Source organism: Daldinia loculata, assembly GCF_022478755.1.
Source record: "Daldinia loculata strain CBS 113971 unplaced genomic scaffold F4817scaffold_67, whole genome shotgun sequence".
Taxonomy (NCBI): Eukaryota; Fungi; Ascomycota; class Sordariomycetes; order Xylariales; family Hypoxylaceae; genus Daldinia; species Daldinia loculata.
Genome location: NW_026054921.1, coordinates 1 through 15,232, shown reverse-complemented (window position 1 = coordinate 15,232; position 15,232 = coordinate 1). Strand labels below are relative to the sequence as shown.

General features: G+C 48.2%; 7 protein-coding genes across 7 annotated transcripts; 4 read left to right on the top strand and 3 right to left on the bottom strand.

Moving 5' to 3' along the window:
* Positions 1–356: 356 nt before the first annotated feature.
* F4817DRAFT_349818 (uncharacterized protein) lies at positions 357–2,810 on the top strand. Its single transcript, XM_049304873.1, has 6 exons — positions 357–687; positions 751–823; positions 884–921; positions 980–1,363; positions 1,432–1,698; positions 1,788–2,810. Exons 1-6 carry the CDS (start codon positions 418–420, stop codon positions 2,697–2,699), a joined length of 1,944 nt encoding a protein of 647 aa, XP_049155133.1. The 5' UTR covers positions 357–417; the 3' UTR covers positions 2,700–2,810.
* F4817DRAFT_349817 (Mov34-domain-containing protein) lies at positions 2,811–4,186 on the bottom strand. The gene is made up of 2 exons (XM_049304872.1): positions 4,087–4,186; positions 2,811–4,001 (listed from the first exon to the last, which is right to left on the bottom strand). Exons 1-2 carry the CDS (start codon positions 4,109–4,111, stop codon positions 2,971–2,973), a joined length of 1,056 nt encoding a protein of 351 aa, XP_049155132.1. The 5' UTR covers positions 4,112–4,186; the 3' UTR covers positions 2,811–2,970.
* Positions 4,187–4,399: 213 nt separating this feature from the next.
* F4817DRAFT_349815 (30S ribosomal protein S10, mitochondrial) lies at positions 4,400–5,525 on the top strand. Its single transcript, XM_049304871.1, has 5 exons — positions 4,400–4,533; positions 4,586–4,644; positions 4,707–4,751; positions 4,808–5,235; positions 5,301–5,525. Exons 1-5 carry the CDS (start codon positions 4,480–4,482, stop codon positions 5,447–5,449), a joined length of 735 nt encoding a protein of 244 aa, XP_049155131.1. The 5' UTR covers positions 4,400–4,479; the 3' UTR covers positions 5,450–5,525.
* Positions 5,526–5,693: 168 nt separating this feature from the next.
* Positions 5,694–7,527, top strand: F4817DRAFT_349810 (putative tryptophanyl-tRNA synthetase). Its single transcript, XM_049304870.1, has 4 exons — positions 5,694–5,774; positions 5,829–6,429; positions 6,525–6,759; positions 6,887–7,527. The coding sequence occupies exons 2-4, from the start codon at positions 5,932–5,934 to the stop codon at positions 7,375–7,377; spliced, it is 1,224 nt and encodes a 407-aa protein (XP_049155130.1). The 5' UTR covers positions 5,694–5,774; positions 5,829–5,931; the 3' UTR covers positions 7,378–7,527.
* F4817DRAFT_368405 (ARM repeat-containing protein) lies at positions 7,478–11,204 on the bottom strand (the record flags this gene model as incomplete). Its single annotated transcript, XM_049307232.1, has 8 exons — positions 7,478–7,762; positions 7,822–8,102; positions 8,160–8,341; positions 8,447–8,738; positions 8,789–9,007; positions 9,080–10,820; positions 10,871–11,052; positions 11,157–11,204. 8 exons carry the CDS (start codon positions 11,202–11,204, stop codon positions 7,678–7,680), a joined length of 3,030 nt encoding a protein of 1,009 aa, XP_049155129.1. The 3' UTR covers positions 7,478–7,677.
* A 1,140-nt stretch (positions 11,205–12,344) lies between these two features.
* F4817DRAFT_361511 (Creatinase/aminopeptidase) lies at positions 12,345–14,374 on the top strand (the record flags this gene model as incomplete). The annotated part of the gene is made up of 4 exons (XM_049306421.1): positions 12,345–12,420; positions 12,486–13,569; positions 13,631–13,892; positions 13,949–14,374. The coding sequence occupies 4 exons, from the start codon at positions 12,345–12,347 to the stop codon at positions 14,372–14,374; spliced, it is 1,848 nt and encodes a 615-aa protein (XP_049155128.1).
* F4817DRAFT_254220 (uncharacterized protein) lies at positions 14,351–15,232 on the bottom strand. The gene is made up of 3 exons (XM_049299198.1): positions 14,787–15,232; positions 14,654–14,733; positions 14,351–14,601 (listed from the first exon to the last, which is right to left on the bottom strand). Exons 1-3 carry the CDS (start codon positions 15,007–15,009, stop codon positions 14,449–14,451), a joined length of 456 nt encoding a protein of 151 aa, XP_049155127.1. The 5' UTR covers positions 15,010–15,232; the 3' UTR covers positions 14,351–14,448.

Sequence of the window (15,232 nt, the reverse complement as noted above, 5' to 3'; positions counted from 1 at the left end):
TTACATAGACTCTCGCAACCAAGAGCTAGGTACCTACCTACCTTCGAACTATGTCAGATCGCAGAGAAATATTACAGATAGAACAGCTGTAGATAGTCTTTCATCGAAGCCTAAGCATGGTATCAGATAGGATAACATTACTACATAACTTATACACAGACTTTGAGATAATTATTCTTGTTTAAATTAATAATGGATTTCGTATGCCTCATGGAAATCTTGTGTTGTAGTCTCGAGTGTTGCATATGCGCATATTAAGATATGTATTTAGATAGCATGAATTTGGTAATGATATATGCATTACTCGAAGTGAAACTTTTTGCGCCCAATTCAAAGCACATCATTGGCGTGTAAGTCAAATCATACATTACTCTAACCATCACAGAAAATAATAAGGGAACTAATTCATGACGGGTCATGAGAGGTCTCTATATCATACGTGGTCCTCTATGTCGGCCCTTGTTGGCTCGCCCGCCGCAAGTTCTAAAGCGACACAAATTCTCAGGCCGGACCAAGCCGGCTGAAAAATCCAAGACTTCTCTCCCCAATACCCCGGCTAGGACGCGATTTGCGCCATCTCCAACTGGATATGTGCATATAGGCTCGTTGAGGACAGCACTATATAATTACTTGCTTGCGAAGGCCACCGGCGGCCAATTCATACTCAGGGTTGAAGACACGGACCAGGTGAGTTCGGAGTTGCTTTGCTGCTAGAATTGAACGATGGGTCGGTATTCTAACGTATCTCAGTCTCGAATCGTAGAAGATGCCGAGACGAGGTTATTCGAGGATTTAAAATGGGCCGGGTTGAGCTGGGATGAAGGTGCGAGATTTGCACTCACGTAGTAAACCACTCTTAATTCTCATTCATGATTTCTTATAGGCCCCGATGTTGGTGGGGACTACGGCGCATATAAGCAGGTATTCATTCTTATCACAGCTCACTACTTTATTGTCACAATACTAACCCTGTTTAAAGTCAGAGAGACTAGAGGTATATCACCAGCATGCGGAACAGCTGATAAATGAAGGCCTCGCCTACCGATGCTTCTGCACGCCCGAGGACTTGGATCAGATGAGATCCATAAACATTCAGGAGGGCAAGCAGCCCATCTACAACGGGACCTGCTCGCACATTTCTCCGGATGCATCCGCGCGTCGGGCAGCTAACGGCGAGCCGCATTGTGTACGATTCAAATGCGGCCAGCAGCCTGTCGTCAACGACCTCGTCTACGGATACTACAAGCAACCTACCGTAGAAGATGACTTCATCATTATTAAGCAGGACGGATATCCAACCTACCACTTCGCCAACGTCGTCGACGACCATCTAATGGAGATTACACACGTTATCAGAGGAGCTGTAAGTAACATCCCAGCGTGACCATGCGGTATCCATACGGAATCATGATTAACTTAGAGGGACTTAAGGAATGGCTAGTATCTACACCCAGACACGTAGCGCTCTACGAGGCCTTCGGATGGCAGATGCCTCTATTCGCGCACGTCGGACTCCTAGTCAACGAGGAGAGACAGAAGCTAAGCAAGCGCCATGGCGACGTCGACATCGCATCCTGGCGAGACCGCGGTATATTACCTAGCACACTACTCAACTACGTCATGCTGCTGGGCTGGAGCATGGGGAAGGGTGTAAAGGGGCAGCAGGAAGTCATGGATCTGAATGATATGGTCAAAAGGGTAAGTGGCACAGCGTCATTTGGACGAGACAAACTCTTATTCAAGCTGGGTCCTTGATAATGCAACATAATATTAACCGAGAAATATAGTTCCATCTCGGCTTCACCAAGGGCGACATCACAGTCAACAGCAAGCACGAGTACCTCCAAAAGGCCCACGTAAAACGTCTCGCCCAAGCACACGGCCCATCACACGTCTCCCGCATCCTCCTCCCGGCTCTCACATCCCGCGTGCAGAAATACGAAGACGCACGCAACGCAGACTCCGAAGACCCAGCCCCAGCCCCAGCCCCAGACGTCAACAGCAAAATCGTATCCGAGCTAGGCCCCATGGTCCCTCTCGCCAGTGACACCACCATCACCGCAACCATCTCCAAATCCTACCTAGACCAAGTCCTCCAGCTCGACATGCAAAACTACAAAGACGCCGAGACCTACGTATCCCGCAACCGGTTTCTAATCTGGCAAGTCCCCGAGTCGCTGTACCGCTCCAGTTTACAAGAGGAGACAGCGAGCGTAGATCAGATCTACACGGACCGAGAACTAGGGACGCCTGTCGAAGAGGACCTGCAAGAAGAAGAAGAAGAATACGATGATGAAGATGATGAAGAAGAAGAAGAACGGCAGGAGAAGGACGAAGACCGCTACCCGCAGACCGTCTCGGAACTCACGGCCGCGCTGCGCGATATTCTGGAGGCCTTGGAGGATTCGGAGTGGACTAAGACGGGAATCGAGGGTGCGGTATTGCCGTTCCTTAGGTCTATATACGCTACGTCGAAGACTTCCGAGCCTGGCTCTAGTTACCAAGAGCCGCAGCTCTGGGGGTACAATCTCCTACGCTGGGTCGTCGCTGGGTCGCGGCCCGGACCGTCGTTGATACCGAGTTTAGTGGTACTAGGCAAGGAGGAGACTATGAGGAGAGTGGAGGAGGCGTATGAGATAGCTAAGAGCGAAGAGGCTGAAGAGGTTGAAGAGGTCGAAGAGGCTGAGTTGGAAGCTTAAGTCAAGTCAAGTCTGCACGTCTTACTTATCGACTACAAGTCCAGACTACGCAAAAAAGGACAGTGGTCAACCAACTCATGGAACGAAAAAGAGACTCGTGTATATCAGGTACAAAGTATCCTGTACTCTGTATTACTATTCTTACTTTTTTATAATCAGCCCCCCTTTCCCATCCGATGCCGAAAACGCCGTCCAATGCTTCATGTCTCGTAATAGCGTCCATATGACGCATACCATATCATAACACTACAGAATTCACTTTATGGAAAACTTATCCCTGTGCCGTAGTAATAGTAGTAGTATCCGGAGCTGGATTTGTAGTGGTGGTAGTAGTATCCCCCAGCCCGTTGAAAATCTTAGCTTTCACTTCGATCGCCATAAGCCCTTGCTTCTCGTTCATGGCGACGGAGTGGCTTGTGCGGGCAAGCTTCTCCATCTCCGCATCGAGTGCCTTGCCTCCTGCACCGAGACCTCCCCTAGAGTTGCGCTGGCACGACAAGGTGGCCTCGCGGATTTTGGAGCCTAGGTCTAGCATTTGCTTGTCGCCATAGTCGCGGTTCGTCAGCAGCGGGTTCTGCGAAAGCGTCTGCACCCAGTATTTGCTCCACAGCAGCTCTAGTAAGCTCGAGTCTAGCGTTGACTTGAAATGTGATACTCCTAGACTGTAGTACTTGCTCGCGTGGGCGCCGAAGTCTTCAGCTTTGGATAGCGGTACGGCTTGGCCGGAGGATGAGGAAGTGGAGGGTTCGGTGGGTTGGTAGTTATCAGGGTATGTGCGGAAGGCACCGATCTCGACGCGGCCTGCGCTGATGGTACGGTCGGGGTCAATAACCACTGCAACGAAGGGATCGTTGAATTTCTGCTGCATGCTCTGCGTGCCGACGTCGATGCCGCTGAGCCAGCAGCCGTAGCCGGGGTGGCTGTGGTACCAACCAACAACGTTCTCCTGACGGCTACCTTGGTCGCGGGAGAGCTGCAGGTATTGGATCATGTACTCGTTGGCGTCGTCCTGAGCATTAACACGCGTCTCTGTGCCCTCGACTGGAAGACCAAAAGCATCCGTGATGACAATAGTATCGCCGTCCGTGTAGCCTTGCATCAAACCCATGACTTCGATAGAACCGCCTGATCTGGCGTGCATGACCATCTTGATGAGGGCGACGGCGCTGATGCGTACATGCTGGAAGTGGTTTGGGTTATCTTTCCAGGGCTTTGCGGAATTTACTTCGGTTTGGCGGTCGTCGGAGTAGTTGTAAAGGGCGTCTCGTACGGGATCGACGAGCTTGATGTCGTTATCGAGCTCTACGCGGGGTTGTTTGTTAGTATAATATTCTGAGAATTTGGGTATAGGAATAGGAGAAGGAAGCAGAATAAAATAAATGCTTACCCCACGATCTCATTGCCACCTCCATCTTGACTGCTTAGGTTTATTGTGATCGCTAACAGTCAAAACTCGCAGATTGATATAAGTTTGTTGGAAGGAAAAGTGCTGCTGTTAATGCGGAATCGTGAACTGTATGTAGGATGTAGGCAGTAACGTGGGGTTAAAGATAAGAGATAAGAGATAAGATAAGCTTCGATAAAGATTGAGCTATTTGCTGCATATATTCGTGCAATGCATATCTAGGTATACCTATATTTATGTAACTAAGAATCTTTAAAGCTGTAAAAGTTCTTATCGATAACACCTCAAATTTCGAGCCTCATCAAGGATCCACTTCTTGTTCATCTTCAAGATCGCGCAGTTGAACTCTGGGGGAGAGACCACAACTGTTACATCATGACTAGATCTACCATAGTAAGGCCGCTACGGCAGGTCTTGTCTAGACCATTGGTGAGTTCCCCGGGCAATAAAAATCTAGAGCAACTTAATTGACATCCCAAAGGTCCAACCACCGCGAAATACCCTGGCAGGTATCGTGAGCGCCCGCACGCAAGCCTCGGTGTAAGGCTCGACTTGCAGTCCGAACGGGTCAATGCTTTCCAGTTAACTAACTTAATCCTCAGAGCTGATCCCACTACTGCTTCAAAGTCCGGGCCTCCCCAACTCGTGTATGTATACGGATTGGACCTCTCATACAATGCGCAATGACTTATGCGATTTCCAGAAACGAGTTACCAGATCCCCGCGAAGAGAACGAGGTCCGACTTCCCAGGGCCGTCCAAGCCCTCTACCTCCAGCCCCTGCGACGAGAAGCCCAATATGGAGTCCCCTCGTGCGACTTACAGCTGCGGTCTTTCAGCATACCCAACCTCGAGTTCTTCTGCGACTTTGCGCTCCGAGCCGCATACTACCTAAACCTCCCGGCATTCGGCCCGGTACCTCTTCCTAAGATCATCGAGCGATGGACGGTACCAAAGAGTCATTTCATCTTCAAGAAGTCGCAGGAGAACTTCGAGAGGGTCACAAGGAGGAGATTGATCCAGATTAGGGACGGACATCCCGAGACGGTGCAGATCTGGCTAGCCTACCTACAGAAGCACGCATACTACGGTATTGGTATGAAGGCAAATGTGTGGGAGTTTGACAGTATTGGTAAGTTCAGCATTGTTAAAGTCATTATAGTGCTATGATTATGGTTGGCTAATTTGGACATATAGGTACTGGTAAGAAGGCGGATGCACAAGAGAAGTCTCTACAGGATATAGTAGAACAGAAGATGGAGAGCTTTGGCAGAGACAAGACATTAGGCACGGTAGAGAAGGTGAAGGAGTTGCTGGCCAGCGAGAGGTTCAAGCATACGAAATAGATGCTGTAGTATCTCATCTGTACAATGAAGTTAATGTACTTATTGCAACATACAATTGAATATGTGTACCAATCCATTGCATGTTACTCTTGAAGTTATTCATAACTTCTTCACGTATTTATTTTACATAAATGACTTACACGAGTGAACTATGATATTGAAAACAATGTACAGTGTATACACAGTATCCACTGTGATTAGTCCAAAATTCGTCTCATTCGAGAATCTTTTCAATTATCCATCCGACTTATACACAAGAATAGGAACGATTCAAGGTCTTATTCTCATAATTGAGCTTAGACTGTCGGTATAAACAATTGGAGTCGTAAGATATCTATTTTTCATTTTTCATAGAATTCATTACTGATCAATTACACAGGTCCTTTCTTTTAAGCAAGCAGATAGCCTCGAAACTCAGACTCCAGTACGGAGTACAGATTTTGATATATCATCAGTTTTTAAGAGCTTAAGCATCGGAGTAGATGCGCCAAACACTCTGTGCCCGCTGCAGGCCCCTAGCTGGCCTAACGCGAAGACAGGTCATACGCCCAGCAACACAACAGCAAAGACGTAACGAGTCTACTATTAGCAGCGATGTCAGTACCGATGAGCAGGGAGAAGTAACCAAGAAACGCAAGCCGAATGTCATCTTCTCCGGCATCCAACCCACCGGTGTTCCGCACCTAGGAAACTACCTAGGGGCATTGCGGCAATGGAGGAAACTTCAGGATGACGCAGAGCCCGAGGATAGACTGCTCTTCTCCGTTGTAGACCTGCACGCCATCACCATGCCCCAAGACGCCAAGGTCCTACGTCTGCGGCGCCGGGAGATGCTGGCCGCGCTACTAGCCATCGGCCTCGACCCGGAGAAAGGGTCTACGATATTCTTCCAGAGCTCCGTGCCTCAGCATACCGAGCTCATGTGGATTCTCAGCTGTACGGCGTCGATGGGGTATCTAGGGAGGATGACGCAGTGGAAGGTTAGTCTTCTGTTACCCCTTTATGTTTTTTTATAACCCATGATTACTTGTCATGTCTAGATATGTATGTATGAGTGTCTAACGTAGATATACAGAGTAAAATCCAAATGAACAATAAAGCAGGCGACCTTGAAGACGCAGCCATGACAAATCTAAAGCTAGGCCTATTCTCCTACCCCGTGCTCCAAGCAGCCGATATCCTAGTGCACCGCGCAACCCACGTCCCCGTCGGCGACGACCAGCGACAGCACCTAGAGTTCGCGCGCGAGTGTGCGACTAATTTCAACCACACGTTCAAGAACATCCTCGTCCCGCCCGAGACCATGACCAGTACGTTTCTCCTCTCCTCTCTCCTCCGTTTCTAATACCACTCCCCTTCCCTTTCCTATATCTATATAACTACATCAAAGATATACATCAAAGATTCATTAACCAACCAACCACCCTCCCACAACAGCCCCCTCCCCCCGCATAATGTCCCTAACCCACCCCGACTCCAAAATGTCAAAATCAACACCCAACCACCGCTCCCGCATAATCATAACCGCCCCTCCAAACGAGATCCGCTCCCGCATAATGAGCGCCGTAACCGACAGCCACAACGGCGTAACCTACGATCCCGAGATGCGGCCCGGCGTCGCCAACCTCCTCGAACTGCTATCGCAATGCAACAACGCCCAAGAAAGCCGCCCTCTGGCCCCCGACGAGCTGGCGCGCCAGCTTTCCGGCGCCTCGCTCAAGGATCTGAAGGAGCTCGTGGCGGAGGCCGTGTGCATAGAATTGCGCGGGGTGAGGGACCGGCATGACGAGTTTTTGAATCGGAAGGGGGGTAAGTGGCTTGATGAGATTGAGGCTGAGGGCGCCGAGGTGGCGAGGCGGAATGCGGAGGAGACGATGAGGATGGTGAGGGATGCGGTGGGCTTGGGACCGGGGGCGCGGCTTATCTAGGGTGCCTAGTGTACGAGGATAAAAAAGCACATTAGAGAAGCTAAAGACGTATATTATACTCGTTAGCTACGATAGATGCGACATCGTCGTAGTTAGCATCTGTAGTATTATTCACAACTTCACTACAAACTACTACGGCGGAATTACGCGATTAACAAAGTTAACGCATGATGAATTCGGCATTTTGTTTTAGATGTAACCTAGTCTAGAATTACACACTGGATCTTATCCAATCTGGAATAACATTCACGCCGGCTAGCCTGAACAATGCTCATAGTGATGTTCCGAATAGGTAGGTCATCACGATGTATACGCAAAGTTGGATCCTCTACAAGCCAGCCAAAAGGTTCGAACGAGAGCATTAGTTGCTCGCTGACCACGTAGCCTGTGCCGAAATGTCAGTCCTGCTACGATGTGTCAGTAAACAATGGTGGGTAAACTCACATAATTACTTTCTTGAGGAATAGTTCCTTGTCCTCTGGTGACACCTTGTCGCTAGGGAAGGCCGGATCTTGTAAGGCTGCTCCCAGCCATTGGCGGGCATTGACCTGCTGCGCTACCAGCTTCTTGAGCGGCTCGCTAAGCTTGTCGAGCTCGCTTCTTGCTGCCTTGCCCCCGATGTTCTGTATGAGTGATTCGGACAACTTTGGGCCTAGATATGTTATCGCGTTTTGCACAATAGCTCTAGTGTTCTCATCGGTTGTCTGGAGTGAAATAAATGTAGACTAATACCCGTATAGTTAGTTTTACCAGTATTTCTTATACTTCCAATGGCGACTAACCCAGAAATCGGCCGCTGCTGCTTTGGGTAGTGGCTCATTTCCATTTAGCAGCTTGATAGCAAACATGAAGAGGAACTCAAGCATGTTTGCGGGTTGGGACATGAGTACCTCTGGGCGCTTCGACATAACCCTCTGGGCAAATTCAATACCATACTGCGCCAGCTCAGGGTCTTGCTCAGGCTCTACAATAGCGTTAATAATATATCATGAGTGAGGTATCGTTCAACAGCTGAACAAAGACCCGCAAAGGAGCTATCGGCACCTTAAATACTGGAATAGTGACTCACCCGAAAGTTGATTTAATAGGCTAAAAACCCATGGTAAGAGTTGACTGAGGACCTCTGATATATACTTCTTTTGGTTTCCGCTGCTAAGAGACGTGACAAATACACTTGCTGTATTAACCACTGTAGCAACACGATTATCCCATCTGCTCGTAATGAACTCGGTGACCATCTGCGGAGGAAATACGAACGGTCCGGGCTCAGTTTCTGAGAAGCCGGCACGAAGGATGCTACAGATAACGTCGATAACTTCGCTATTACTCGGAAATGTCTCCTTAAGCCGAACGAGAATGTTCTGAAACCATTATCAGCCACCTCTTTCAAAACGATGCAGAACATACTTACCATGATATCAACTTGTATCTGTTGCAAGTCAGATATAGATGACGCTTGAGTACCTTCGTCGTCAGCTTCTAGGTCTACAAGGGCTTCGGAGGGTGCCTGAATTCCCTTGGCGATGCTACAAAGGCAGCGAAGAGCTCGAGTGGCTAGGTTCAATGATATTTCAGACGCCGGAACGGGTGCGTCCGGGCGCTGTGCAAAGTCATAGGCTCGTATTATCACCTATGCTACATTAGAAACCAGCTTTCACCGACTAGGGCATAGTACCCTCGTCTCTAACACAGCAAGACTTACCGGATTGTCAGGAGGCAAAAGAGACCCTTCGCCATAAGATGATAGTTGCAAGCTAGTCTCGACATCTACCCCTACCATGGCAAGTAACCTCTTAAAGGCGTTCGCCTTCCGCGTATCCTCGGGGACTGCCTGTATAATCGATGCAATAGCACCGACAACCCTCTCTTCGGCTAGTGAGTCAAGTTCACTGCTGCGTAGCGTTCCGTACTGTTCGAGGAAAGTATCAACTTCGGGTGTTAAAATTGATCGACAGGATGAGCAGAGTGTGTAGATCGATTTCGACGAAGGCAGTGCGAGATGCCTATCGCCTACCGCGCTAAAGAGTAAATTTAAAGCAGCGGGTAAGAATTCTGCGTGATGGCCAAAGTATTCTGAGTAACGTTCTATGAGGGAGAGACAGGTCTGTCTCGCCCGGACGGGTACCACGCTCTGTCCCTGACATAATAAATCAAATAGTGACGAGCCGAATATTTGAGTTAATATGTCGTCGAATGAACTTTCATCCGGCAGACAATCAGATAGGGAGCCCAAGCAAAAGGCTGCAGCTTCAAGCTCTGCCCAGGCCGATCTTGGCAAGGCTTCCAGCATGTTTTTCGCAAAGATGGAGACCAACTCTTTACCAATTATCGTATATACGGACTGCAGAAAATCGGCAACGTCTTTTCGTGCATCTCCAAAAGCGACTCTTTCCGTGGAGTCCCAAGAATTATAAATGGCGATATGAGGGTACCGTATCTTGCGCGAACTCTCTGAGACGGCCTGCATTATTTGCAATACCGGTGGTTTATCCCATTGTCTCTCTCTAGTTGAGTCTTCGTATAAAGTCCCCACTAGGATTTCAACGAAAGTCCCCCAGAATTCGAGAGCTGGAACGAATATCTTATCGTCCACCCCAGGGTACCCCTTTGCACTTAACAAGCCGGCTAGCATGGCAAGGAAACGTTGGGCTCTTTCGTTGGTCCCATCTGCCAAATCTTTTGCCTGGGCATTGCCGAAGGACAGCATAAAAAGGCCAAAATGAACGTCGTCATCATCCATCTCCTCACTCTCGATTAGGCTACGATATCTATCCCGAGCCCAGTCACTTTCAAAAACCGAGTATAGGGATTCGATGTGATCTCCAACGAAGAATGATGGCCAATCTTCTAAAGCGTCAGTAAGAAGCCCAACGGCAACGTCATATAACTCGGCATGTGGGAGACAGTTGATAACAGGGCCAACTAGTTTCCGAAACTGCTGGATTAATGGCTGTTTGGAACTTCGTTGGACATATTGAAGCCACGCTTGCAGACAACTTATCGAATCCGCCGGACGGGTATTGCAGTCGCTGACAGGTTTAATACCATGAACCAAGAGTACCACAACGTCAGCGGCATTGTTCGCCAGCCGCTCGTGAAGGGGGATATACTTGACAGGTTTAGTGTCAATCTTCTCTGCCTCGCTAGGCAAGATTTGGGCAAACCATGACACCGCGTATAAGTTTTCAACGTCCAACGACTGGACTATATCCTCATAGGGAGAAGCATTATCAGCATCTTCAATAGGTACATAGATACGGCTATCTAAGCAATATGAAAGATGGCGTATGCATCTGGGCCAGGTATGCGAGTAGTGGATAAAGTAGGTGACCAGAGTGCTACAGAGTTTCTTAACGACGAAACCCGCTGTCCCATCTCTAAGGGAAGTGATAAGGAAGCCGATGAGTTTCTGAAGAACGGATACAGCGTCTTCATCCGATAAACTATCTGCGAGTGAGCAACTGAAGTTTCAGGCAGCTTGTCAGAGAATTACCTTTCGGTGTTTAATTTCACGGTGAATGTCAATGCACCGAAAAACTTGACATTCTGATCTGGTCGATTTAGTAGGCCATCTGCAAGTTGCCACCCACCAGGAGATTTTTGGAGGGTCTGAAGGATTTCTTGGATACGGGAGATAGTTTGAGGGGGGTTCGGCTTATACAGCTCATGAACCAACTATGAAGAGTGTTAGTATAATAGCCCAGGAAATCCAAATAAGCCCCCTATGACAATTCTCTAGATTCTATTGGTGGAGAGGTTCAAAGAATATGTTAACTTACATGCTCGACTTCAGGTAGAGTAATAGTTTCAATCGATATGTTTTCCATGGTCGTTTTGGTTTTCGTGAGATGCCTCATCCATATCGGGAAGCTAGCGGGTTGCAAGTTTTGAGTATGGAATCTGAAGGTAGGTAGTTCATCCGTGCGCGAGAGGCGAGAGACAAGATGCTTGTAAAGTTAAAGAGACGAGGCTGAAATAGGCGTTAATCGAGAGTCCCCTGTAAAAAAAATTCCATGTAACAGTTTGACAGATTAACGACGTACCTATTCTCTACCTTAGATACTCATACATAAAGTAAAGAGGCTATCGACCAATTCCAGTTCACTATTAGGCTGCTATAAGTGTAATGAGAGCCAAGAATTGGGATAGACGGATGAGTGATTGGAATTCGCTATCCGCTTTGCTTTAAAACGTCATCCCGCAAACCTGGAAGGTAGGTACGGTACCGGCAAACTTATAAGGTACAAGGGTTTAGTGCCCAATTTTGATAGTGGGTTTCTGTATGTATAATATGGAGGTACATACGTGTACCGTCGCGTGAGCGCTAGTACTTTGCACATGCCGGTACGGACCCTAAATTGTGGAGGGATATGAGGTACCCCTAGAATATCATATTATTCTCCGAAGTCCATCCATATTCTGTGTATCCAGCAGAATTAATTGTTTAATTCCGAAGTACCGATGGGGAATATCCACTTCAGGAGTACATTAGGTACTTACAGCCCACCAGAGTTCTCCATCCCACCTTTTCTCAAGTCACCTCAAGATCTAACTTCTCTAACCTTAGCAACTTCAACCCCCGAGATCTATTGTTCAATAAAAGACATCGACTGGGCAGTATTGACTACCTAAGTACTGGATTCTAATGGATGCGACCCCCCAATAATACAACTAGAGCTCCTCGGATTTATCAGGGCTATTTACGTCCAGGTTTGCGGTATCTTATAGTTGGTTTCCTAGGCTAGACTCTGCTGGGTTGCGGCAGTTAGTATTCGGCAATATCGTTGCAGTTGATGCCGATAAGAATTTCTCTATCTTCTTGCGCATTGTATATGCCTCCGAAGACTACGCTTTCATCTGTCGTTAAGATACCTAGACTCGGATATCGACTGTGGAATCTTCGGGCTTCGCCGACAACTACGCTACGCCCAATATATCGGTTTCAGAGCACTGCTACAGCTATCAAGATGGAAAAGGTCGACACAACCGCTCGCCTTACCGAGCTCCGCAAGCTTATGAGCGAGAAAAAGGTTGACGTGTATAGTAGGCTAGCCAATGCATCATGTTCTTGACTTCCTTGGGTTTTGGCGACTGACGATTTTCTTAAGTCGTCCCGTCCGAGGATAGCCACTCTTCCGAGTATATTGCCCCGTGTGATGCTCGCCGTGCCTTTATCTCCGGGTTCACTGGGTCTGCAGGCTGCGCTGTCATTACTCACGAGAAAGCTGCCTTAGCTACGGATGGTCGATACTTTAACCAAGCATCTAAGCAGCTTGACGACAACTGGCACCTATTGAAACAAGGTCTCCAGGATGTTCCAACGTGGCAGGAATGGTCTGCAGAACAGGCTGCTGATGGTAAAGTTGTGGCTGTAGATCCGACTTTATTGACGAGCGGCGCTGCCAAGAAGCTCTCGGAGAAGATCAAGAAGAGCGGAGGCAAGGACCTAGAGCCGGTTGAAGTGAATCTGGTTGATATAGTTTGGGGTGACGATCGACCGTCTCGACCCAACGAACCCATAATTGTTCTAAGCGAGAAATTCAACGGGAAGGACGTCAAGACGAAGCTTACCGAACTTCGAAAGGAGCTTGAGAAGAAAAATTCGATTGGATTCGTCGTCTCGATGCTTGATGAAATTGCTTGGCTCTTCAATCTTCGAGGAAACGACATTCCATATAACCCGGTCTTCTTCTCGTACGCTATCGTGACCGCCGATGAGGCTACACTATACGTCGACTCGTCCAAGCTAAGTAGCGAGGGCCAATCGTACCTTGCGGAGAACGGCGTTGTTATCAAGCCATATGAAGATATCTTTAACGACGCCTCCGTGCTTCGCCAGTCAGTCGAAATCAAGGAGTCGGGAGAAGCCAACAAGAAGATTCTTATCTCAAATCGGGCATCGTGGGCTTTGAAGCGAGCGCTTGGTGGCGAAGATACGGTGGATGAGATTCGAAGCCCCGTTGGCGATTCCAAGGCTGTGAAGAATGAAACCGAGTTGGAAGGAATGAGAGCATGCCACATCAGAGATGGTGCAGCTCTAATTGAGTACTTCGCTTGGCTTGAAGACCAACTTATAGCAAAGAAGGCGACTATTGATGAGGTTGTAGCTGCGGATAAGCTCGAAGCTCTACGGGCGAAACAGAAGGACTTTGTTGGACTTTCTTTCCCCACGATATCATCGACAGGGCCGAAGTAAGTATACGTATTTCTGAGACTGCATCATAACCTAGCGATTCTAACTACCCCCTTCTAGTGCCGCCGTCATTCACTACAAGCCGGAGCCTGGAAGCTGTTCGATCATTGATCCTAATGCGGTTTACCTGTGTGATTCCGGGGCTCAGTATCTCGATGGCACTACAGACACAACTCGAACATTACACTTTGCCGATCCTACTGAGGCTGAGATCGAAGCCTATACGCTCACGTTGAAGGGAAATATTGCCCTAGATAGGGTTGTGTTCCCCAAGGGGACAACGGGCTTCGCGCTAGATGCTCTCGCACGCCAACATCTATGGGTATGTCTAAACTTTTGACTCTATGAACTGCCAATTTTACTTACTCGGTGATTTAGCTTCAAGGACTTGACTACCGTCATGGTACTGGCCATGGTGTTGGTTCGTATTTGAATGTGCACGAAGGACCAATCGGTATCGGTACGAGAGTACAGTACTCGGAGGTTGCTCTATCAGCTGGAAATGTCATCTCCAACGAGCCCGGTTATTACGAGGACGGCTCATTCGGTATTCGGATCGAGAATATCATCATGGTCAAGGAAGTACAGACCAAGTACAAATTCGGTGATAAGCCATACCTCGGCTTCGAGCATGTTACCATGGTGCCGTACTGCCGCAAACTCATCGACCCTAATCTTCTGACGAGCGAGGAGAAGGCATGGCTGAATGACTACAACACTGACATCTGGAATAAGACAAAAGGGTACTTTGAGAATGACGGATTGACCACAGAGTGGCTGAAGAGGGAAACGCAACCTTTCTGAAATGGAGGCTGACTTCCCCCTCTGATTCTATATGTCCATTGCTATCTACCTAGATGCCTAAGGTATACGAACAGCTAGAATTGCATAAAAGCAGACATTGCGAAGAATAGCCCGAAAGATAAATTAAATGCTGGATTCTTCTCCAAGGCGTTTAATATGCGTGAATTACCCAACCGTTGCTTTAACTTTAGCTGTTTTACTAAGTCAAGACCATATCTCGAAGCCACCTAGATGATGTTAGAGCTAAGATGTCCAAGATGAATTTTCTCGGCTACGCACCTGAACGACCACCGCGGTGAGACCTATAAGTAACACCAACGTCCGCGAGAAAATACTGATAAGGAGTCCTGAAATAAACCCTAGAATCCCGCTTAGTTTTGAAAGTACACGAGCACGCCCAAACTCGACCAACCTGCAATGCTCCCGCCAGAAAGCTGCTTCAAGAGGTCGGGATCTAACCTCTCTTTCGTAGGAGGACTACTGCTCATCGGCCGCGGGGTATCTCTCGCATCCATCCTGAGCTTCGGCTGTCTGAACGTCGCCATACTCGTTCCAAGGGAGAGCCCGACGATGCCGGCGCCGAGGGCATGGCGCGGCATGAAGGTTCGTGTTCGTGTGAGCAGTCTTGCCGACATCTTGAATTGGGGGTATTCTTTTCTCTGCGTAAAAGTGTCTGAGGTAGGTATGTACTTAAGGTAACGTGAGGCGAGAGCTATGTATGTATATCCGACCAATTATGAGCTTTTAAGATTTTATATGATTTTGCCCGAGTTTACGAGGGATATTGTCTGGCTCATCTCGATTTCCGAAAATGGACGAATTCCTTGAGAAGGAAGTTCGTCCGTGCGCAGCCTTCGA